Source organism: Myotis lucifugus, unplaced genomic scaffold, assembly GCF_000147115.1.
Source record: "Myotis lucifugus unplaced genomic scaffold, Myoluc2.0 scaffold_38, whole genome shotgun sequence".
Lineage (NCBI taxonomy): Eukaryota > Metazoa > Chordata > Mammalia > Chiroptera > Vespertilionidae > Myotis > Myotis lucifugus.
In genome coordinates this window covers 3,731,528-3,757,643 of record NW_005871086.1, presented here as the reverse complement: position 1 = coordinate 3,757,643, position 26,116 = coordinate 3,731,528, and the positions used below count along the sequence as shown (strand labels likewise).

Genomic DNA, 26,116 nt, shown 5'->3' with positions numbered 1-26,116 from the left:
TGATTTTGGTCTGTCCTCAGATGCGTGTGAAGCATTTACAGTGTGTCAGGCACCATGCTAGGACCTGAGGACAGAATTTTACTTATACACAGCATCTTCTTGATAGCCTGAGAAATAAACCAACATTACCATGGAGTGTGACAAGTGCTCCCAGTGATGGGGCTATAACGGGAGCTACGGAAGTCACACGCAGGGCACAAAGACAGAGCAGTGAGGGACCGGGTCAGCCAAGGTTCCCTGGAGCTCTCTCTGGTGCTGTGCAGAGCCTAGATGGCTTGCATGATATTTGTGGGGGAGGTGAGGAGGAGTCAGATGCTAAAATGGGGCATGGTGTGCTAAAGAGTTTAAACTTTGTCTAAATGAATGTAGGATTTTAAACAGAGGAGTGACCCTTTCAGCTTTCTGTTTTAGAAAATCACCATGGCCCTGGGTTGGCTGACTGATTGGCGGTGACAGCAGATCTGAGGCTGGAAGACCTATACAACCGCAGTTGCAATATTCTAAGAGGGAAGGCAGGAGGGCCTGCAGTGTGAATGGAAAGGGAAAATGGATGAGAAAGCTACTAAGGCAGCAAGAACCAGAGTAACTGACCAATCTCAAAGGATTCTGAGTAGTGTCCACAATGACTTGTAAGTTTTTGACTTGGATACCTGGTGGAATGTGAAGATGTGATATAATGGGGAAGCGAATTTGGGGGGGGGAGAGATGATTTTATGTCACATTCTGTCCAAAAATAGCCATGCAAAGCTGTCAGAAATCATACCATACTCCTTTCCCATTTATCTGGGAAAATATCAGAAGTATAAGTAACCTCAATGGCTATAAAGCAAGTGTCTAATAAATATCTTATCCCCCAATTGTGTTTTATTCGCTACCCATAAGAATTCTGAGTTTCATACTTTGGGTCTTGGTACTTAAGAATATTTATAGATTGATTTCCTTTGGACTTGTCTAACTTTATACCCTAGTGCCAATAATAATTAGAACTACATACCCCCCAAGGAAGCCTTTCTTTCCCCAGGTTAGGTTCATTTTCCCAGGAAGAGCTACACTTTCAGCCTGTATATAGGAGGGGAGTTCTACACCTCACATTGTGTTGGTTACTCATCCACAGTAGCAACTCAGCTGACAGGTGGAATGATGTAATGTGCCCATCGGTTTTAAGGACCTAACATTTGGTTTATCACCCCCCAAACCCCCGAATGGTATTATCTCAGGTGTGTGTGCGCACACAGGGCTGTGTACACAACACCATTTCATGTTGTAATTTGTGTTCTTCCATAGAGGACTCCACTCTCAGAGCCTTGTTTCAGAATCTATGTATCTTCCCGAGGTAGCTGTGGGCCCTAGTGGAGCATCCCGATAGGCTGTATATGGTGTCCTCACTCGGCCACAGAAAGCTTGCATCAGGCCCAATCAAACCCAAATCTCACCTCGCCTCACCTCACCTCACCTCACCTCACCTCACCACCTCAAGGTAGAGTGTAAAGAGTCAAGGGCCATCTCTGAAGGGAGCAGCTCTCAACCTGGTCCCAGGCGGATGACACCTTTATGGGGAAAAGGCTTTCTAAACCTGGCACTGGGGTGCAAAAAAGCTGATGAGGTGAGTAATGAGGCCAGTCTCTCCATGCTATGATTTATAGGACTGGGCACCACACGGTTCTTAGGAAATTGTAAAGCCAAGACTTCATATTTTCCAGTATGTACAACATGCGTATAGTCAACTAACTTGGAGCTAATGGCAAAGGAGTTGCCAGAAAATCAAACTCTGGCATAGATCAAACAAACGCTGTACTGTGCAGGAGATCGAAAGCAAAGGTGGCATTCACTCAGGCCTGAACTCCCCATCTCTGTGCCTTTCCCTCCAGCAACTGAACCCAGGCACATCACCTTACCAGGACAACACACAGGCCTCTTTGCTATCAGTCACAACTTAGCATGTCCAGGAAGCTGTTACAGTGACCATTTACAAACTTTAAAAATGGGCTTCAATCCAGATCATCGGGAGAGAAAGCAGGAATAATGAGTTATATGTAGCCCTGGCTGGTGTGGCTCAGTTGGTTAGGCATCATTCCAGGAATTGAGGGGTCACTGGTTCAATTCCAGGTCAGGGCACATGCCTGGGATCCCCACTGGGGTGTGTGCAGGAAGTAGCTAATTGACGTGTCTCTCTCCTCCTCTCCCTTCTTCTCTCTCTAAAAATCAATTTAAAAATCTCAAAAAAAAGTTATATGTTAATTATCTGCCACCATTATTGTGTCCTGGCAATTAACCTTGAAAAATAATGCTAGAAAGGCATTAACACAAAAGGAAAAGGGGAATACTCCCAGTAACAAAAACCAACTGTTCATTTCACTGGGTCGGCCATGCCCATAGCTTAGAGCAGGTGTTGAAAATTGCAGCCCAGAGCCAAATTCAGCCCACCACTTGTTTTGTATGGCCCATCAACTAAGAATGGCTTTAACAATTTTAAATGGTTGAAAAACATCAGTAGAACGGTAACATTTCATGACATGTAAAATACGTCAAGTTCAAATTTCAGTGTCTGTAAATACAATTTTATTGGGACATAGTCACACCCGTTTGTTTATGCTTTTGCACTACAACAACAGGCTTGAATAGTTCCAGCAGATCGTATGGCCCACAAAGCGTAAAATACTATCTGGCTCCCTACAGGAAAGGTCTGACAACTCTAGGCTTAGAGTATCATTACTCAAGGTGGTATAGTTGGCCCTAACCAAATGCTTGTCCTTGTTAGGGACTAAATAGTTGTGCCCCCAGTGATGAGAGGTAATTAGGTCATGAGGGTAGAATCCTCATGAGTGCAATTAATGCCCAGAGACACAAGAGCTTGCTTCCTCTCTTTGCTTTTGACCATGTAAGGCAGCGGTTCTCAACCTGTGGGTCGCGACCCCTTTGGGGGTCGAACGACCCTTTCACAGGGGTTGCCTAAGACCATCGGAAAACACATATATAATTACATATTGTTTTTGTGATTAATCACTATGCTTTAATTATGTTCAATTTGTAACAATGAAAATACATCCTGCATATCAGATATTTACATTACGATTCATAACAGTAGCAAAATTGCAGTTATGAAGTAGCAACGAAAATAATTTTATGGTTAGGGGTCACCACAACATGAGGAACTGTATTAAAGGGTCACGGCATTAGGAAGGTTGAGAACCACTGATGTAAGGATACAAAGAGAAGTCAGCAGTCCTATTCTGGCATCCTGATCTTAGACTTCCAGCCTCTAGAACTGTGAGAAATAAATTCCTGTTGTTTATTAGTCAACCAGTTTAGGGTATTTTGTAATAGCAGCCCAAGCTGACTAAGACAGTCTTCAAATACTCCCCATGGCCTTGTCAGTGTCCAAATATTCCATTATTAGTCACTTTTCAGTGATTAGCTTGTTAGTGGGGATTAGTTTATTGTATTAGGAAATAAGACTTGGGAGTGGACCACAGAATCCCTCAGCAGTGGGGGTTGATAAAGGGCAGTGGAACTCTATTTGCATTAATTCACAATATTACTAGGCTTCATGAACTAACTGCGGGGGGACGGGGCGGGGGGAGTCCTGACCTATGCTGCATGTGAAAACAATTCACCCAAGGTTCCCAAAATTATCATGAAGGTTGGTCAATAACTGAATAACCCTAGAAATCTCCTACTCAGCCCAGGCATCCAAGGGGCGAGGTGCATTCTAGAGCAGCGGTCGCCAACCGGTGGTCCGCGGGCCACTGGTGGTCTGTGAGGTCTGAAAGGTTGGTGACCGCTGTTCTAAAGGACCCAAGGGCAAAGCAGGAAGGTTTCTGTACAAGCCACCGAACCTCAGATGCCTCCAGGGCTGACTTGTTAGCCAAAACTTGATCACTCTTCTCTTTGTTTCCCACCCTTGCCTCCTCTAGGCTGAGAGGGGTGGCCTGAATTGGATATGAAGCACTCAAAACAGCAACAGGCAAAGGAGCCCTGTGGTTGCTCTGGACTCACTGCACATGTGCACAGAGTTTGGACTTTGAGTCCTGGGTGGGGCCTGGGGGCTGCAGAGCTGCAGAAGCTTCTCTATGGTTTGCAGACCTAAGAGCCCAGCCAAGGACAAGAGTCACTCAGTTACACATTGGAGTTCTGGGTTTTCAAAGGATGTGGACAGACACCCCAAACTATAGAGCAAACAACTCTAGAGAGTGAATGGAGAGAAAAGCACACTCCAAGAGAAGATGAAAAAGTCACATCTAAACTGGGCAGAGCAGGTGGAGAAATCCGGGGAAAAGCTGACACACTCAGGCTACATTTACTGGATACGCCACTTAGGAAAATCAAATGCTGTGCTGTGCTCTGACATATCTTCTCAACTGCATCAGCAAATCCTTAAACAGAGCAATGACTTCTTCCTTCCTCAGTTACCCTTTTGGCCAGAATGTTTAGTCTAGGAGGAATTAAGAAGTTGCTAGAACAAGAAAGGGGAGTCATGAGGGTGGGGAGAGGGGTTGAGAAATAGTCTATCCAGCAACACAAATCTCCCGGGTGCTTTTCCCAGCAGGCATGTCATTCTGCTACATGCAATAGGTCAGAGGCATGGTAGAGCTGAGACTTAACTCACTGCACCATTTAGAGGTGATTGTTCAAAGCTGGGAGGCAGGGAGAGAGGGGCTGCACTGGGGCCCAACAGAAAAGTGTTCAAGCTTTCTTACTGCTCAGGTTTATCCAGCAGCTTCAATTCTTCTTCTTTGGATGTCTCATAATACTTCCTTATTTTAACCAATTCATCCTCTTGGGCTCTCTGTGTTAAAAAAGAAACAAAACAAAATACACAAAAAATAATGAGCACTGAGAATCAAGCAATAATTCATCTCGTGGCACATATAAACTAATTACTAAAATTCTACTGCAAATCAAGAAAATATATATTTTTTGCCAATCTGACAAAAAGCAATAGGTATAATTTTGATTCACTCAAACCAGAGGCTATTGTTGTGTTGGCTGTTGTCATTTTTTTTTTTACTTGACAATCTAAGGAAAAAGAGGTTAGTGCCACTGACTAAATAGTCCGGTATTGCATGTTTTAAAAATTCTTGAGGTACACCAGTGTGCCATGGTACACTGGTTGAAAATCGCTGGTCTAAAGCAATGTGTCTCAAAGTGTGGTCTCTGGACCAGCAGCATCAGTACCACCTGTCACTAGTTAGAAATGCAAAATTTTGGCCCTACCCTAGACTTAAGAAACTCCAGGGGTGGGACCCAGCAAGCCTCCCAAGTGATTCTGGTGCATGCAAATGTTTGAGAATCCCTGGCTAATGCAAAGGTCATAAGTGACATCAGCTGATTACAGAAGCCAGGACATTGGGCTGCTGCCTTTGAATCCTCTCTCTGTTTGCCCATAAGCAGATAAGGGTCAAGCTGTCCTTAGCATTTGCTTCCTGACTCTCAATAGCCCTCCTAACTTATGTAGGCTCTTGACTTTTTTTTTCTAGTCACCATCTTCTCTTTTTCTAAATTTTGTAAGCATTCCTTGTCTACACTGCTTATTTTGGCATTTAGTCGCACACTTTCTCAATGTATCCAACTATTTCAGTTGGATGCAACTTACCTCTACTGTGAGCTAACAAGTACTGACCATGTACACAGTCCTGAGCCCAGGGTAACAACAAAAAGCATTAGGAAGGCATTATGCCTTCTGCAAAGTCCTTTAACACCATCACTTATCCTCATTATATAGATGATTCCACTGAAGCCACAAAATACCTGGTACAGGGCCTGACTCGCAATCTCTCTCTCATAATAGCATACTGCCCTCCAGGTGCTCAACAAATGCAATGTCAGCTCCCGATGGCCTTGTATCTGTGTACCTTCTTGTCTTTTAATGAGAGCCTTACTGATGGAAACATGAGAAGTTCCCACCCAGAAGTACTAGACAACTCCTGATACATGTAAAGGGTGTAAAAACGTGTAGGGAACTGTCCAGAGAACCTGTAATTGTGCTCGTTATTTCCACATACAACCCAAATTTAAAGACCATATATGTGTACAGTGCTGTTTGTTTTCAAAATACATTGCTATTGCTACATATACTGAATTATCTTTTGATGCTCATACAGAATCAGGTAGAGCACATTTGAATTCTTGTTGCACTGATAAGCAGACAGGCTTAAGGAATTTAAATGGCCCGAAGTCACTCAGCAGTCAATGATAGAGCTAAACCCGTCTGATTCTAAATCCAGAACACACACTCATCATCCTATGCTACACCCCACATTCAACACCGTCAGCTCATTTGGACTAAGAGTAATCCTCCTAGCTGGTATTAGCATTTCCATTCCTCATAGGAAGACACTGGTGTACACCAACATTGAGTCAGTAGCTCACCTTCGTTAACTCTGATAGCAGGCTACAGGGCTGAGTTCCGTGGCACAGAAGTGGTCTCCACCTTGACCCACCCTCCCTTGCTGGTGTGCAAAGTGATCTACTAACTCAGATACCACAGTGGGGGTGAGGAACCTTGTGCTTTTCTCATGTCTGCTCTTATTTGAGCTTGCATTTCTGTGCCTTAACCTCATCCATGTTATATCAAAATGCTTACCACCAAAGAACATGAATGAATGGCTCAGCAATTTTTCAGGAGGGAGTCGCTTATAACCACTTTTTTTAGACCATAACATGTTATTTATTTATTTGTTTGTTTGTTTGTTTGTTTGTTAGTAAGGACATGGAAATATGCAAACTCTTGCTCAGAATGGCTTTGATACTCACATTTTCATATAAAGCCGCCAGGGTCTCCAGATCAACCACAGAGTCATCCACGTTGAAAATGGCTGCCGAGCATCCGAAAAGGGAGAAAAAAGAGTAACAGCTTTGAGTAGACTCCCCCATACTAACGTTTATTCCGTGCCTAGCTCCCAAGCAATACAATATTGCCCTTTCTCGTACAAGGTGTGTCTTTCAGCATGTCTTGTCCCTTTCCCTTTGCACTAGGGCCCCGAGGAAAGAAACCAAAATGGTTGGCTGCTGTTGCTGGACTGAGCCCTGGCCCCACCCGGTTCAATTTCTTGAGCTCGGTGTCCGTTCTGCAGTTTAATTTAGGCTCCTTGGGAGAAGTGTATGTGATTTAAAACTAAATCAGTTTGTAGGTTTAAAGCACAATTTTAAATCTTTCTTCCCGGCTGGTAATTGAAGAGATTTAGTACCTAATGCACCAGAACTGACTCTTGCCCATTACCAGGAAGAAAGAGAGAAAAAGGACAATGTTGGCAAATTAAATGAATTCAGCCATGTGATTTCAGGCACCTTTCCATGGTCACTGCAAACATCTTGTTTGGATTAAAAAGACAAGAAAAAGCAATAATTGCATCAATGGCAAATTAAGATTATGGAAACCTCCCAAGCGTTGGTCTTAAGGCAAATTTTCATTCCTATGGTTTTATTAGGATTTTGCTTGCTGTTCTGTATCTTAAATAAGTCACTTAGCTATTAACCGATATGCTTATGATTTCATCTAGAGAGATTCCTTCCCATATATACCAGGATACAAACATTGAATTTAAAGCTTTAATGCATTTGGCAATCAAAGTGTTTGAAATAGGCTGCTCCACATCTTTAAATAATTATTCAAAACTAATAAGGTTTGTTTCCTCAACCCCACCTCCCTTCTCTGACTTTACATTGTGAAATTAACCAGCACGCTAGTAAATTTTCTCTGTGGCAGGCTAATTAATTTTATTAAACCAACCAGTGATATTTAGAATGCCTTAAAATCTGCTCGTCAACCATTATTCTATTCATTGGCATTACACCATGGTTTTCAGAGAAGGTAGGGATCAAGGTAAAGGGCAGGTTGCTTTCAAATTACTTTGCTTCTTCTGTAGTTTAGAATCATATGAATCCCTTTATATAATTTTAACAAAGTTAATTAACTCAGCTAAGATCATGTAACTTCACAGGACATCGAGAAATGTACTTAAAATTCCTTCTCAGGCCACCTTTCTCTAACTTAGTAGTTAATCAGCAAGCTACTCCTAGATACATGGGTTAGTGAGAAAGGAAGAGGTTAGCATGCTAGAGACAAAGTCAGTCATCTCAGATTCTACCTCTAACAAGACAAAGAAAAATTACCCTTCTGAAAAGGCCAACCTGAAACCACAAAGGGAAATGTAGTTTGAGAAAGAATTTACCCTCCCAGCACTGTTCTTTGTACATGGAGATAATATGAATTCACTAATTTATTAGACAGACTAGGTACTTTTAATATGGTGCTTTAAAAAACAGAAACTAGCCCAGAACAATGTTTTGTTTTTTAAATGTCAATTCCAACATTCTCCTACAAAAATCAGCCAACAGGAATGCAATGAGAAAACGTGAAATTCTAAGTAATTTATCAGAAATGTTCACTTCTAATCATACATCCTAGTTACTATATATGAACTATATATGCGTAGTTATAATTGAGAAACCTTAACTAATGAGAAAGAGAATATCTGCGGGTTTCTTTCCTTGGAGAGTAAATATTTGGTTTTAAAAGTTAATCAGGCCCTAGCCAGTTTGGCTCAGTGATTAGAACATCGCTCACGGACTGAGAGGTCATGGGTTCAATTCTGGTCAAGGGCATGTACCTTGGTTGCAGGCTCAATCCCCAGTAGGGGGTGTGCAGGAGGCAGCTGATCAATGATTCTCATCATTGATGTTTCTCTCTCTCTCTTCTCCCTTCCTCTCTGAAATCAATAAAAATGTTTTTTAAAAAAGTGAATAGCATGGGTCCCAGATACACAATTGGAGGGTTTTATGGTCAGCCAGTGCCTCTCCAGTGTGCCTGGTGGCAGAAAGAACACATCTAGCAAGCATGGGGCACAAGCACAATCATGGGCTCTGGAGACGTTTGGTTGCTCATTCACCCATCCCTTGAGTAAACATTTGTTGAATGTGTACTAAGTTCTAGAAACTGTTCTAAAATGCTGTGATTATGTATATCCAAAGTGTATAAGATATTCAAAACACTTGACATCTTGACATTTGTACTCTAGCTTAGTGGAAAGAAAAAAAAACAAGTAAATCGTTTCACATAGTGATACACTATGAAGAAAGTAAAGTAGAGAAGTGAGTGACATTAGATAGAATGATCGATGAAGGCTTCTTTGATGAGGTCAAATTTTAGCTACACACTGAAGGGGTCAGTTCTTCGAATGTCTGGGAGAAGAGCATTCCAGGGAGAGGTAACTGCAAAAGGAAATTTCTTTTTCTGGTGAAGAAACAAGCATAAGGTACAGAAAAAGACCAAGATGATTATCATGGAAAGATCAAGACATCCTCACTATGTGATCCTGGCAGGTTAAACTGTCAACCTCAAACATATAAAACATACCCCCATAAAACGTAATACCTATAAACAAGTAATACCACTTACTGAAAATATTAAGGGAGGTAATGTGTATGCTTGGCATTGCACATAGAGCATATAAACTCAAAATGGTATCTATGAACTATGACTATTATGATTTTAAATATATACATTGTTCATGTGTTTTAATGTTTGTTAATGCCTTATGTGCTCTAACATCTGGAAAGAATTAGAGAAAGAAGACTACAACTACTGAATAGTTTGCTATAAACAAACTTTCTAGAATTCTTGAGTGTTTAAGGTAGGAGGTTCAACTTTAAAAAGCATTATTAATAGAAAAGGTATATGCACAGATAACTACAAAAAAATAATGTATCCAATGTCTGAAGGTTAATACAAGATGCCCTTGGGTCCATTCAGAATGTTAACCTAATTTTATCTCTAATTTCCATCTTTCTCACTAATATACCCTTCATCATACCAGAAAACACGGGTCTCAAAATTTTACTTTGATGTTTAAAATACCTTAGATGTCTTTCCTTTAAATATTTGGTGAAATCCAAGCTTTTTGGACTGATTTTTAAGGCCACCCCCTTCCTGCCCCCAAGCTACACTTCCAGTCTCATCTCCTACCACTTCTGTTTCTCCCATGTACACTGTGCTCCAGCCAGATGGGACAGCTCCCCATTTCTGAACATGCCAGTTTCTGCCTTTCCCACTCTCATCCTCCGAGGCCCAGGTGAAAGGTTTTCTGCCCTGGAAGGATCCCCTTGACCTTGGGATCCTGAAGTCCTCACTCTTTGCCTCTTCTATGGTATTGTACTCTATTTTAAGAACCTGTATTATGGGATGTTGCATAACAGTTCCCTCTCGCATTGAATGGTAAGCCCCTGTAGTCAGGGATATTCCTATGCATCTTGATAAACCCAGCTCCCAGCAGAATACCTGGGGTGTAACAAGAATAAAGTAAACATTTGTCGATGGGAAAGATGCTACAGGAATCCCAAAGAGTGAGTCCTTCTGCTAGGTGTCAAATTAAAAAATTGATTTGAGAGAGAGAGTATGGGACAGGGAGAGAGACAATCACCGATGAGAGAAGGAAACATCAAGTGGCTGCCTCCTGCATACAACCTCATGGGGATTGAGCTCTCAACCCCAGGCAAGTGCCCTGACCAGGTATTGAACCGGTAACCTCAGTGCATGGGACCATGCTCAACCAACCGAAACAGGCATCAAAGTTTCTTGATAAAGAGAGCATGGGGTCTTGAAAAAGAAAACATAGTATATTAAAAAGGGATAAGATGTTGACAGATAAAATCCATTTGTCCCTGTTAAAAAATCAAGGTTTAGCCCTGTCCAGGTTGCTCAGTGGTTAGAGTGTCAGCCCAGGTTTCTCAGTGGTTAGAGTGTCAGCCCATTCACCAAAGGATCATGGGTTCAATTCCTGGTGGTATGTTGCATAACAGTTCCCTCAGCCTCAATTGGGATGTGTGAGGGAGGCAACAAATCGATGTCTCTCCTTCTCTCTCTCATTCTCTCTCTCCCTCCCTCCTTCTGCCCCTCCCTCCCACTCTCTGAAAATCAATTAAAAAAAAATCCCCCATTGAGGATTAACAAAACAAAACAAAACAAAAATCAAGGTTTAGTTAGTACAGTTGCACAATTATGCCCTTAGTATAGGTGCATTGCTTGACCAAACATTCCATGCTAAAACATAACTAAGTGTAACAAGTGAATTTTCTCATATTTTAAGAAAAAAAATTTCCCTTCATTCTTGACCTTCAAAAACTTTTAAAATAGCAGTATCATCTTAGGGGAAAAGGTTACCAGTAAATATTCAACTGTTATATGGCTTCAGGAAGACACCTGAAACACCCATTTATTAATCACCATTAATTATGCCAAATTCATCCCAAGCAATGACCATTTGTAAATTTACAAGTACCAGTGAGCATTGACCAGAAGGATGTGGGACATTCCCAGTGGAAAAAGCAGATGCAGACAGGCTAATGGAACTTGCAGGCAATGGCAGGTAGTTCAATTTTGGCTTCAAGAAAGCATCAATTAACTGCACTAAGGAGATAAGATCCAACCTAGTCTAGAGAAAGGCTTGTGCAATTCTGAATGCCACAATGAGGAGCCTGCAGTACACTTGATATACTGCAAGGAAGCACTGAGCAGTTACAAGTGGGGGAGTAAATTGGATAGAGTTATAATACACTAGAGGCCCGGTGCACAAAATTCACGCATGGGTAGGGTCCCTAGGCCTGGCCGGCAATCAGGGCTGATCAGGGCCTTCCTTCCCCTGGCTGCTGGCTGCCTGCCAGGGCCTTCCTTCATCCAGCACCACCCTCTGGTGGTCACCACATGTCATAGCGAGTGGTTGAACTCCCAGTCGGTCGAACTCCTGAGGGACAATTTGCATATTAGCCTTTTATTATATAGGATAGGACACATCAAAATTTGGAACCAATGGTTTCAAACCTCTTCCAGTGGCCCAAGGGAGCAAAAACCTGAGTACTATGGACAAAAGGAACAGGAACAGAAGAGAAAGACAAAGAGAGCATACAGAGTTGTATCACTAGCTAGCTCTAGACTGAGGAAACTGGAGTATAAACCACTCAGAGGCTTTATGCCTAGACTTGGGGAAGAGCTTTGGGCCATGCACAGAAATAGGCAAAGGAACTTAAGAGCTGGACATCCCAGGTGATCTCCTCACCTCTACCCCCACCCCCAGGTCCTAGGGAAGGAATGGGAGAGAGGAAATGACTGGTGAAGGAAGACGTAGATGATCGAGTAATTTAGGGCCAGCACCAAGTACTCCTCTGAGGCTTCTCATCTTCCATGAAAGGATCTTAAAAGTAAAAGTAAAACAATATCCACAAGTGGAAGGAGCACTATGAAGAGATCCGTGGGTTGAGCACATGAGCTTAAGTAAATTAAATTATTTCTATTATTTCTATCCTACACAGTGGCCAGGGGAGGAGGTTAGGTTATTGGCCAAAGGTCTAAAAAGTGAAAGACAAAACCAAACAAAAATACTTAAGTCCCAGTTCTTCTAGGAGAACTGTCTTGCATGTACATAATTCTGCCTCCTATTCACCATACAGTTTAAATTCCTACATAAGGACAGAATCACTACTTGATCATTCTATTCCCCCAAATTGTGGGGCAGTATGTTAGAGAATTAACTCTTAAAGACACTTACCATCACACTTATAAGCATTACATGAACCCATTTAATTAGTTAACTGATGATTACGATGTCAAAAGAAATCAATCATTGATTAAAATATTTTTGGAGTTACCTAGAATCAGGCAGTGCCATCCATTTTCTGCTTTAAAAACACACTCTGTCTCTCTTGCTCTGTCTGCCTCTCTCTCACACACAGACTCACACACTCAAGCACCCATACACACCTTTTATCTTGAAAGTTGAATAAGCAAATCCCAGCTTACACAATTCTACAGCACACCTCAAAGCCCTGATACAGTAATTCCAAGTAATTCTAGCTTTTGTTCCCTTCTGTACAGGGCTCATTATACCAACACTCCTGCAGATGGTGTCAGAAAGGTGAAGTGTCAAATCCACAAAGGGGAGACCCCAACAACTCATTGCTACTGCAATATCAATCATTGCTGGTGGGTTTTACTTTTATCTCCCTCTCTCCTTAGTTATCCCGACTCACACTGTCAGTTCAGCTAGAATATTTCACCTACACCTCACAATATGCCGAAAGGAAGTAGACACACGCTGTGAAAAGCTGGTAATTTTATTGGGTTCCTTTACCTTTAAAAATCTGTTACTTGGTCAAGTCTGGTTTCTGGGCTCCTTTTTTGCAGGGAAATTGAGGCAAACATTTTTATGTGGTCCTCTGGTGCCTGCTCTGTACTCCAAGAATTATATACACAAGGATCATTAGAGTCGTGTTTCGCCCATTAAGATATAATAACCGTCAGCAGGGACAAAAAGCAGATCAGTATCACAAATTCAAACTAACAGGCGCACATAAAAACTATGCGCCTGCTCCGGGCACATGCACAGGGTCAGGGTCTCACACAAGAGGTAAATCCCCCCTCCCGTTTGCAGACAGCTTTGCGCAGACCAGGGTAAGCAGAAAGAACACGCAGGAATTCTCAGCCCTGCAGCCACTTTTAACCCTGAACACTTCTATCCCCGAGCGCACCTTGTCCAAATAAACAAAAGATGGCTGCTCGCTGTTTGAAGGGCTTCTAATTAGTAAAAAAACAAGCAGTTACTCACAGGAGCTGATTTTTAAAAATATATATTTTTAATGATTTCAGAGAAGATGGGAAAGGGAGAGAGAGAGAGAGAGAGAAACATCAATGATGAGAGAGATTCATTGATTGGCTGCCTCCTGCACACCCTATACTGGGGATGGAGCCTGAAACCCAGGCATGTGCCCTGACCGGAATCGAACTGTGACCTCCTGGTTCATAGGTTGATGCTCAACCACTGAGCCACACCGGCTGGGCAGGAGCTGATCTTTTTGATTGAAGGAGCACCTCTGGGCAAGAAACAGGGGAGACTGAGGGAGGAAGGCACACACCCTAGTCGGTTAGATTAGCCAAAGGGAATCTTGTCATCCAAGGTGTAGAAGATGTCACAAACATATAAGACTGGGTCAGTTTACCAGCTTTGGCTAATGTTGGCTTTTAAAAATAAGCTCTATGTAGCCTGCTTTGTTCTTCTTTGTATTTCCTTAAGTAGTTGACAGGCTACCTTACACAAAGGGGGATTTTAATAATCATTTGCAAAAGGAGTAGCTTTGTTTTCAGCCCAGAAAAGCAAAGATTAATAGGATTATTTGATTTATGAATAGAAATTATTTTGTTAATATTGTTAACTTCCAAATAGCCAATATAATACTTAGCTGTTTTTGCCCAAATTACTAATATTTTTAGGACTTGATAAATACTCAATTTGTAAAGAAAAGGGACCAGAATGTAGAAAGTAAAATAAAATAAGAGGCCATGGGTTTTTAAAACTGTCAGGTAACCTGTCCCTGAAAACTACCACAAACTAATCTCTGTGACCTCTACCAAGGAAAAGGCAAGGGTGTGGGAGCGTGGAAGGAGGCAGTGGAGAGTCTGAGAGATGAGGAGAGGCAAAGCAGAACCATCTTCCAAAGTCTCACTCCCAACAACAGCCCATCGCTGAGAGGAAAGACCAAGTTCATGACAAAACTGGGCAAAAGTGAAAAGAAGAGAGGAGCATGGAGGTGGGTCAGGACAGGGGCTGCACAGAACCTGCCCCCACTGAAGGACTCTGTAACCACACCTCTTCACAATGTCATAGCTCTCTGATAACCTTTCCTCACTATGTCTCACTTTTTCCCTACTGGCCACTACGCTACACCTCCGATCGGCACCAGGCACGCCTGTGCAGACAAATACACACGAAGCCTCGCTCTGCGCAGACAAGCAGATGAATGCTGAGGGCACCCACTATTAAGCAGCTTAAAGGAATCTCTGTCCACTCCACCAGAAGGTGGGGACAGTAGGCAAACCTTACTGGGGGGATTAAAACTTAATAAATTATTAGCCAGCATTTATCGGGAGCTTCCTATGTGCCAGGTATTGCTCTGTTTTATATTTAATCGTATAAAATAGATGTTAGTGTAGTCCCTAGTTTTACAGATGACGATGCTAAGGCATGAAATCACACAGTTTGGTTTCCAAAGCTCGGTTCCATAAACACATTTGCTAAACTAGAGTATACTTCTTCATCCCTTCAAAAGTGTTAGTCAATAAACGATCACTCCACCTAAAACCTTCACCACCTGAAAAACCACCACACAGACAACTCAGTTAACCAACTACCCACAATGTCTACACAGAGGCCTTGGAAAACGGCATCACAGGGCTTTGCGTTAACCAGCAGTCTCCCAGAGGGGGCCACATATGGCCACTGCCACAGGAACTTCACTTACATATGCTTCACAACCATAACTTCCATTATTCAGTTATCACTAATACTTAATTCAATTTGAATATGCTGTCTCAATACGTGGGATAATATGATCAAAATTCAATCTGTTTAGCTATTTGCAGTTATTCAAAATAATCAATATTGCAATTTTGCTATAAAGTCATAGCAAAAAAATACTAAAAAGGAGAAATCTGGAACTTGAAAAATCATTATCTTAAAATGAAACAAAATATAAATGTAAAAATAAAATATAATAGAAAGACTTATTTTCTCGAAAAGATATTAATAACTGCAACTTGACACTGCATGCCAGAACTAAGAAGGGAAGCAGAAGCACCAAGAATGAAGAAACACAAACAAAAGTTGCCTTCAGACACACAAAGAATAAAAATTACCCAGGGAATATACGTCACAATCTTATCTACACTGCGGAGTGCCTGCTGGTGCTAACTTAGTCGATACAGACCTTATTTGGGGCTTTGATGGAGACAGGAGGCAAGTGTAAAGGGCACAGTGAGCAGGAGCTGGCCGGAAGGTGGAAGAAACAACCCCAAAAGGCACACTTATCTAATCTCTTCCAAAACCTCAAAATCACTCAATCTTATAAAGTAAAAACCCCAATTCTTGCCCAAGTCCAGGCATGTACTATAGGCCTGGAGGTGCCCAAGGTGCCATTTTATAGGTGCAATTAAAATTGTCCATGGTTCAAACCTCAAAGCAGGGCTACGGCATAGCATTCACACCACTTCCCCTCCTTCCTCTCTCTCTTCTCTGTAGGGCAGTGGAATGAGAAACAGTTTGGGTTAAGCTGCTTCTGTTCTTCCATTAGTTCTGGTTCTTTTAAGCCAAAATTACATTCCAGGCAGATTGGATGGTCTCAGCCAGTGCCTGAAGGTAAAGTACAAAGAGCGGCCACCCTCTGCTCTCTGGACGCAGCTCGGAGTGAAGGAATGTACAGTGGTTCAAACAGAGGTGGGCGGACCCCGGCTCCTCAGGTGTTTTAGACTCAGTGGGAGGATGAGAAAGGTGGGAGAGGAAAGGGCAGCATTAGAACTACTGTTTATATTTATCTAAAGATTTTTTAAAAATTGAGCTCTGCCGATATTTAATAAGTTGATTGACCCTGGCAGCTTCATTCAGTATGTCCGCAGGTCATGATTGCATGTCACCTTGGGTGGGCAAAGGCCTTCATACGTGCATCCTCACGTGTTCTTTTACTTTCAACATATTGTGATGGGGGAGGGAGGCAATTAAATAAAGGTTTCTGATTCTAAAATCTGGTTTTAACTAAATTTGACAAAACAAACAAGTTGGCTTCAAAAGGTTCCTGGAGAGAAACCCCAGATTGAAGATAATCCATCAACAATAAGAAAATGACAGAGCAGACACTTTGATTGTTAGTACAAGTTCTTCATCAGCCATGGAATGAATTAAAAGCAAGGACACTCGAATCAGATTTGCCAAGACTCTGACCTCCGCAAGTCATAACAGAATTTATCAAGGGACTGTTTGAAATCTGGGTTTAAGTCCACTATTGTTAAGAATGAGCCTTCCCCTATTTATATATTGCGCCTTGAGATATTAGCTAATGAGAACCCAAAGCCATCAAAATTAGCAAGATATTTAAATTATTATTAATCTCAATTAATATTTTTGCATATACTTCAAAATGTCAATATTAGTTCTGACACACATTTACATGATGTACACATTTTAGAAAACATACCCTGAGGAGCAGGCTCTAAAACTTTTTATTGATATGAGTATGTACTATGTAGTATAAATTTAGGAGACCAACTGCCTTTGAGAATAGGGTCTTCTAGGCTAGAATCTCAATGTTCCTCAGGAAAGTCCCAGACAATCATGGTGAATTTCAGAGGCCTGGTTAAATTTATTCTGTTTAGCCCTGGCCGGGTGGCTCAGGTAGTTGGAGTGTCATCCTGTCCACAAAATAGTTGCACATTCCATCCTTGGTCAGGGCACATATGGGAGGCAACAGATGTGTTTCTCACATCAATGTTTTTTCCCTCCCTCTAAAAATCAATAAAAACATATCATGGGGTGAGGATTAAACAATTAATTATGTTTTAGACAACCACCATAAACCTTGACAGATATTTCTAGAAATTATTAGGCAAAAGTGAGCAAAGTCCAGTGGGCATTCTCAGATCTGGGGTTCAGACTCTGGGCATATAACTAACTGGCATCTTCTTACATTTTAATTTAAAATTTACACTTGAAATAGAAAAATAATCTTTGATGCTGCTGCACTCCCAAACTGAGATTCTGGGCTAGTAGAAACTAAACTGAAAAATGTTTTATTTTGATGTTAGATGAAATGTTATAAATATAAATTCCGAGTGTACGGGAAATTTCCAAATGAGTGCCAGGAGGTTTCTGGCACCCAGTCTGTTGCAATGCATACGGAGGTTTATATCAAGAATAGTCAACAGCAATTTTCCATCCCCCTGGGAGAAGAATAAGAGGAAATCACTAACGTGGAATGAAAACACTAATTTGCAATCATGCAGGCAGTAACTGTGCCCAAGGATGCCAAAATGCTTTTAAACGCAAGCCATCCAGTTTAGTGGATGGATGAAGTAAATCGCTTATTTAGAGCCTCTCCTGGACCACATACAAGCGCTGTGGGCAGTACGGTCAGTCTCCTGAAACCACTCTTCCTCCGTGACTAAGATCCTGCCTTAGCCATGCGGGGCTTTAAACTGCAGGCAGTACTGGATTTGCCTTTCTCCTACAAGATGCCAATTCCATCTTGGGTAGAGAGACACAGACAGAGGCCGTTACCTTTCTGGGGATGTTATATTTCTAACCTAGCTCTATCTACTTAGCATTAGGCCAGAATGTTCAGATGCTCTTTGAACACTTCAGCTTAAATATATCCAGTAATTTCAGATCCAAATAATCCAAAACAGAATTGACCTTCCTGCGGCTACCCAAGCTTTTCCTCCTCTATTTCCAGTTTATGTTTTCGACATCATTATACACATGCTTGTTAAGGCCAGAAACCCAAGGTACATATAAGACTTCTTCAACAATGCTTGCATCTGATATGACTAATTAGCAATTCTCTCTCCAAATATCCCTTATATAGGGTCTCCTCCTCTAAATTTCTACAGACACAATCTTAGTTCTGGCTTTTATCATTTATCTCAAAAATCACAATCCTAACCCTGGCCGGAGTGCTCAATGGTTAGAGTGTCAGACCCTGCACTGAAGGGCCTCAGGTTCAATTCTTAGTCAAGGACACATGCTTGGGTTGCAGGCTTGATCCCTGGCCCTTGTTGGGGTGCATGCAGGAAGCAATCAATCGATATGTCTCTCTCACACCGATGATTCTCTCTCTCTCCCACTCCCTTCCACTCTCTCTAAAAATCAATGGCAAAAAAAATCTTCGGGTGAGAATTAACAAAAAATACAAAATAAAACAGATTTATCCACTTTCAGTACTATTTTTTTGTATTCATTCAACAGACACTTGATGATCATCACCCAGGTGCCAAGCACAGTACAAGGTGCCAGGGACACCAGTGAGCAATCTCCCTCTTGGAGAGTATATTCTAGAGAGGAGCATAAATGAGAACATAAGTAGATGAACAAAAAACTATTAAGTGCTGTGTAGAATAGGAGAGAATTAACTCAGGGTGACTTAAATTAGGGAGGAGGGTCTGGAAAAGTATCTGAAACAGAGCGAACAGGCAGTGCTGTTCATTTGAAATGTGCTGTGCCTTCAAAGAATCAGAGGAAGGGATGGACATGGCCCTTTGAAGGAATGAGAGGACCACTGTGGTGAGAGGGCCGTGAGAGGGAAGCAGGCACAGTCAGCTGCAGTAGTGATGCGCTCTGTGGTCTTCCCCAGCCTGAAAGGTATTTCTGCACTCAAAGTCAGACCATAGCACTGCCCATCTTCAATGCTGTCTCCCTGTTACTGATGGGATAATGTCCAACTTCTGTGTGTTGAGACTCAGAGCCTCAGTGCTGAATGCGATGCCTTTCTAGCCCTGTGCCCTGAAACAGTCACACACTCAAGCTGGGCGTCCTTTACACATGCCTCCTTTCCATTGGACAGGCTCCTTCTGTGTGTGATGATCATCGTTTCACCCTCTGAAGTTTTGTATTGTAGGAGGAGACAAGACATTGCTTTGTTATTTCATGGGCAACTCTATTGTAATCTTGGGCTGCTTTTTACACTCTCCATCCTGTGAACTCTTGAGAATCTTAGAGTCTGGACCTTGTATTGTGGTCATCATGGTACCTGATACAGAGCTGGCTTCAAAACATGTTTACTGAGAGAAGGAGGGAGGGAGGAAGGGAGGGAGGGAAAGAGGGAAGGAGGGAAGAAAGGAAGTTTTGTCCAAATGCACTAATGGAATACACAACATTCAGATTCCATCTAAGGTTCAGTTTCTTTTTTAAATTAAATTAAAAAAAACATTTATTGACTGACTTTTACATATGATATATTAGCCCAATTAATTGTAAATGATGCTTAATTATCAGAGAAATTCTTAGCAAAAAATGAAACATGACATAATGGAAGAGACACTAGCTCTCTACTTGCAGCTTTAAGACTTTGAGGTATAGAGCCCCAAATTTCACTTCTTGAGTACACACTACAGCCAGCATCTAGTGGAAAATGGAGAAATGCCCACCCTACAAACGAGAACAAGGTTTCTTTTTAAGACTTGAATCAGTAAAAACTGGATCACCCATCTGTGGGAGGTAATTGTGGACTGAAATACCCCAACCTATTATCTAGGTGACCAACCTGTAATCTCAACAAAGGGGAAGAAGGCATAAACAATATATAATGCCAAGAGGAGACAACTGACATGGAGGTGATGATGAACAGATATGATAAATATTTTCATCACGACAAAGGAAAATTCTCTAAGTCAGCGGTTCTCAACCTGTGGGTCGCGACCCCTTTGGCGGTCGAACGACCTTTTCACAGGGGTCGCCTAAGACCATCCTGCATATCAGATATTTACATTACGATTCATAACAGTAGTAACATTACAGTTATGAAGTAGCAACGAAAATAATTTTATGGTTGGGTCACAACATGAGGAACTGTATTTAAAGGGCCAGAAGGTTGAGAACCACTGCTCTAAGTGAACACACTGGCTGTGTGGTTTATACATTGGCGCCTTACGAGTTTGAAAAGTGAAAGTTAGTGCATTTGTACAGTGGAAAGATGAATACATGACCAGGAGGTTGAAGAACAGTCTCTGAACTGTGGTCATTTCACCACGGTTGTCGTGCTGTGCGACCTTGCCTGGCTGCCAGCGGGCCTGCCCCAATCAGATCTCACTGCAGCCACACACCCCACATTAAAACAAATGTTTTAGGCCAATGTCAGCACAGGGAGTCCTTTCATCAGGATGACAACACAAGGCCAAGTGCATTCCATTCACGACCAGACATGGACTCAGAATGAAATGTAACTGACATAGCCCGGCTCCTAAGTGACCTTCAGATGCCAGTGTCAGTCAAATGACTCTAAAGAAAAATTAAGCTCAGGTTATAGTGCCGTATTCATCTGGAGTGCATTACTAAATGAAGACATGAAATGGAGCTTAGGAGCCAACTCTGTGGTGGATTTCAGAGGTGCCTGGAGCAGGAGGAAAGGAAAATGGCGCCCACGCGTCCCAGAAGTATGCAATGCTACAAATGACGTTTCTAATGTTCAAATGTTAGTTCACTTATGCTTCTCATAAGCATATTCTTGTCCAGAGTAGAATATTGGAAAGGTCTCTTTACATGACTCACAATGGGCATTCAATCCACAAGGCTTATGGTCCTGAGTTGGTGACTGGACTACCACGTGGCTAGCGTGAATCTTACCCACATGGCAATCTGCTGTCCTACAGCAGGACATGCTGAGAAAGAACTGAATACAGTCTAAGGTGCTATTGCCAGTGTGAAAGCTCATATCCATAGTGCTCTGCACCCTGGTGGTGAAACCACGCATGCTTGGTTTCACCAGGCTTCTGAAGAATGCTGTTGTTTAGGACAAGACTTTGCCACTGAACATGGAAGGACCGTTTTCTAATTTCAATGACCATAAAAAATGTTAGGATCCTGGACATAAGACTACACACTTCCCTGCTGATAGTTTTCTGTTTTGTTTTATTTTTTCATTTTTCCTTTGTCCTAGCATCATAATTTCCTGGTATGAATTTACCCAAAACTCAGTTCTTCTAGAAGACCTAATACCTAAAGTTACTAAAGAATTCCTTTCTAATTCTGATGGCTGACATTTTTTAAGCCATCCTCCACCTCTAATTCAAATCAATTACTGCAACATCTTTGCATGTTTAATATTCATAGTTATGCATTTAGTTCTACTCTTAAGCTTAAATACTGAAAATAGACAGCTTATTTGAATATATTTTTATTGATTTTAGAGAGGAAGGAAGAGGGAGAGAGAGAGAGAAACATCAGTGATGAGAGAATCATTGATTGGCTGCCTCCTGCATGCCCCACACTGGGGATTGAGCCCGCAACCCAGGCATGTGCCCTGACTGGGAATCAAACCCTGACCACCTGGTTCATAGGTCGACGCTCAACTACTGAGCCATACTGGCTGGACCTAGACAGCTTATTTGAATACTCTGAAAACTTTTTAGTTTTATGTGGAATTTTTAATGTTTGCAATAAAGCAAAATGTTAAGACCTTAACAAAGCTCCTTTGAGTGGAATAGTAGTGTGTGAAAGTATCATAAGCATTTTTTAGTTCAAGACCTATGAGAGTCTTCTGCTGGCTACCAAAGCAAAATAACTTTGAGGCAACACAGACTGAAACCTGGGTAGTGTGGTTTGAGAGTGTCTCCACTGTTAAACTCATGCTAAATTCTACTGAAAGTATCTACAAGAGACTGTATTACTACTCAGAAAATACTGTCAGTGACATGTTAAAATAACGATTTAAAGGGTCTCAGGTTTGATTCCTGGCCCTGGTTGGGCACCTGTGGGAAACAACCAAGTCTCTCTCTTTCTCACTGATCTCTCTCTCTCTCTCTCTCTCTCTCTCTCTCTCTCTCTCTCTCTCTTTCTCCTCTCTGTCTCTTCTTTCCCTCTCCCTCTCCATCCCTCCTTTCCACTCTCTACAAAGCAATGGAAAAAATATCCTTGGGTGAGGATTAACAACAGCAACAGCAACAATAACAACAACAAAAAGATTTACATTTAATTGATTACTGAGAAAGGGGAGTATTGTTTTAATGCAAGACGAAGATTTCAAAAAGCAAAATCGCTTTTGGTCAACTTTTCTACTAAGAACAATATTTACAGTTAAAATTTCCTCTTTAAATGTCTCATTTCAAACTGAGCCAAAGACAACCAAATTGAAATAGTGTCATTTGAAAAAAAGAAGGGATTAAGAAACAATAACAGAACAAGTAGATGAATCAAAGAGTTTCAAGGTCCTTGAGAATATTATCTTAAGCAAAATAAGTCAGAAAAAGCTAAGAACCATATGATTTCACTCATATGTGGGATATAAAACTGAAACTCAGACACAGACAACAGTATGGTGGTTAACATAGGGAAGGGGAGGGCATGGTAAAGGGTGAAGGGAACCAAATATATGGTGACGGAAGATTATTTGACTTTGGGTGGTGGAAACACAATGCAATATACAGATTGTGTATCATAGGAATGTACACTTGAAAACTATATGGCCCTATTAACTAATGTCACCCCAATACCTTTTATTAAAAAAAAGAAAGACAAAGAAAGAAAAATAGAAAAAGTGTTTCTCCAGAATAGTGTCCCAAGTAATGAAGAAATGATGGAATTTGTATATTATTATTTTGAAAACTTCTAATAAAATAATGAATCTAGGTAAAGATCATTAGTGCTCACTAACATCATAAAGAGATGACCAGATATGATGTACTTCTTGACAGAATATTCAATAGTATATATAACGTATTTTCCCCCCACTCAGGTTAAGTCTCTAGAGCAAACTGACAGTTTACAGGAACCACAGGGGACAGAAGAACATAATAAAAACATGGTAATACAATCAGCAAATCTTGTGGGAAACTCCACAGGACAAAGTGACATGGTTTCAGCAAAATATTAATTACAAAAGGCAAAAAAAAGATGGATGGTAGAAACTTTTAGATTAAAAGAAACGTGAGAAACACATCAAAGGCAATGCATAAAATTTGTTTGGATCCTCAATCAAACTAACTATAAACAAAAGGATGAATCAGTGAGTATACAGACAATCAGGGAAATTAGAACTACTACATATTTGATGATCTTGAGAAATCACTGTAAATGTTTTCAAGTACATGATAATGGCACTGGAGTTATGCTTGAAAAGTGTCCTTATCTTTTAGCCATGTACTAACATTTTTAACAGATGAATTATGTCTGAGTTTTGCTTCATAGTTGGTGGAGAAAGGGTGTTTCAGATGAAATAAGAGTAAACTGATTGTTTTGTAGTTGGGCAGTGGGCACATGGGATTCACTGTGGCATCCTAATTTTGTATATGTTTGAAATCTTTCACAATAAAATGGCTGAAAAAAATTAACGTTTTGAGAAAAAATGGTAGAGAAGACTTACCCTGCTGGATATCCTTCATTTCTAAATGCAAACTAGATATCAAGATTCCCACAGTTTGAGATCGTTTTCCATCCAATAACTTGATGATCTGGAATTTAAACATAAAATTAACACAAGCTCAAATGACCATGCAATCTTTCAGAAGTATATAAAAAATTAAGATTTTCAGATACTCTGATTGTTGAACTAAACTGACACTATAGTTACTCTATTTTGATAACCCTTTAATTTAAAAGTAACTTATCCACAACTAAAGATATTACAGAAAATAAAAAAATACACCACCCCAAATTCCACCAATCTAATACAAGCACACAAAATCTTTATAATATTGGTATATCTAAACAATGAGATATTATTCAAACATAAAGTGATGATTCATGCCACAACATGGATGAACTTGAAAATATCATGCTAAAGGAAAGAAACCAGTCACAAAGGCGATATTATATGATTTCCACTTATGTGAAATGTCCAGAATAGGCAAATGTATAATAGAGACACAAAATAGATTAGTGATTGCCTAGGGCTGGGCGTGTTGGGGGAAGTGGGGTCAACAGCTAAAGGGTTCAAGGTTCTTTTGAGGGTGATGAAAATGTTTTAAAATTTATTATGGTGATGGTTGCATATACCTGTGAATATACTAAAAACCACTGAATTGTACACTTTAAATAGATAAATTGCATGGTGTATGAATTATACCTTAATAAAGATGTTTTTAAAAAAGAGAAAAAATCTTTATACTATCGTTCTCTAATTTTTTATTCAAACACATTTTAACTAAGTTGTAACTGTAATATATTGAAATTACATATATAACTTTTTAACTTATCACTGGCATATTTTCATTTTGCTACTTTTTTAAAAGAATGGTTTATTTATTTATTTATTTATTTATTTTTGAGAGAGGAAGGGGAATGGAAAGAGAGAGAGAGAAACATTGATGTGAGAGTGCAACATTGATTGGCTGCTTCCTGCATATCCCCTACTGGAGATTGAGCCCACAACTTTGGGCATGTGCCTTTGACTAGGAATCCAACCAGCAACCTCCTGGTACACAGAAGGATGCCCAACCAACTGATCCACACTGGGCTTCATGTTGCTACTTTTTAAGTCTCTTCATAGTCTCCATTCTTGGCTGTGTCATCTGCTCAGTGGTTTAGGGTAAAGATCACTGTGATCTTGACTCAGTAGTTTATCAGTGATATGACCTCAGAAAAATGACTTAACTACTAGGTATTAAACTTCTTCATCATGAAGCAGTGCTGACCAACTTAACTTGTACATTTATTCTAGAAATTAAATGACAATGTGTGTAAAGCCCCTAATAAAGTTCTTGACATAGATTATTTAAATAAATTTTCCCTGTTTTGGAGAGTTAGATTGCTTCATATTTGTATTATTATTAATATAAGCAAGATAATACTTTGCACATAAAGCTTTAATTTTAAATTATTTAAATTTGTTCCTTTATAAGAACACTAGAGGCCTGATGCACGAAGATTGTGCAAGAATAGGCCTTCCTTCCCCTGGCTGCCGGCACCGGTTTCCCTCCGGCACCCAGGACCCGGGCCTTCGCTCTGGCCGCCACCTCCTGCCTTCACTCTGGGCCAGCTGCCGCCAACTTTGTTGTGAAGTGATGGTCAATTTGCATATTCTGTCTTTATTAGATAGGATATGCATACCAAAACTTTTACAATTTTTTAAAGAAACTCCAAATACCTCACTGCCAATTATTTCAACCTTTATGACTATTCCATAGAGCAGCGGTTCTCAACCTGTGGGTCGCGACCCCTTTGGCGGTCAAACGACCCTTTCACAGGGGTCGCCTAAGACCATCCTGCATATCAGATATTTACATTACAATTAATAATAGTAGCAAAATTACAGTTATGAAGTAGCAACGAAAATAATTTTATGGTTGGGTCACAACATGAGGAACTGTATTTAAAGGGCCAGAAGGTTGAGAACCACTGCCATAGAGAGTTCTTCATAGTTTTGTTTCCTCTAATCCTAGTAAGCCAAATAAGTTCCTAATAACATATCACACAGTGGTCACTAAAGGAAAAAGGTTATCTTTTTTTCATGGGGCATGGCTACAAAAATCAATACGACATGCACTCAAAACATCACCAAATCTTGTGGGGGTTTTTTTAAAGCACTTTCTTCGGTAAAATACAAACTAAACATCTATGCTTCCTCTCCCACCAAGGTACATATAAGCTTACCAAAA

At 40.8% G+C, this 26,116-nt stretch overlaps 1 protein-coding gene across 1 annotated transcript in view; it reads right to left on the bottom strand.

Moving 5' to 3' along the window:
* The window catches only part of FMN1 (formin 1), a 287,638-nt gene that overhangs the window by 134,332 nt on the left and 127,190 nt on the right, over positions 1 to 26,116 (bottom strand). The window contains 3 exon segments of the mRNA XM_023752890.1: positions 4,698 to 4,786; positions 6,754 to 6,815; positions 23,884 to 23,971. Coding sequence (XP_023608658.1) covers positions 4,698 to 4,786; positions 6,754 to 6,815; positions 23,884 to 23,971 — 239 coding nt within the window.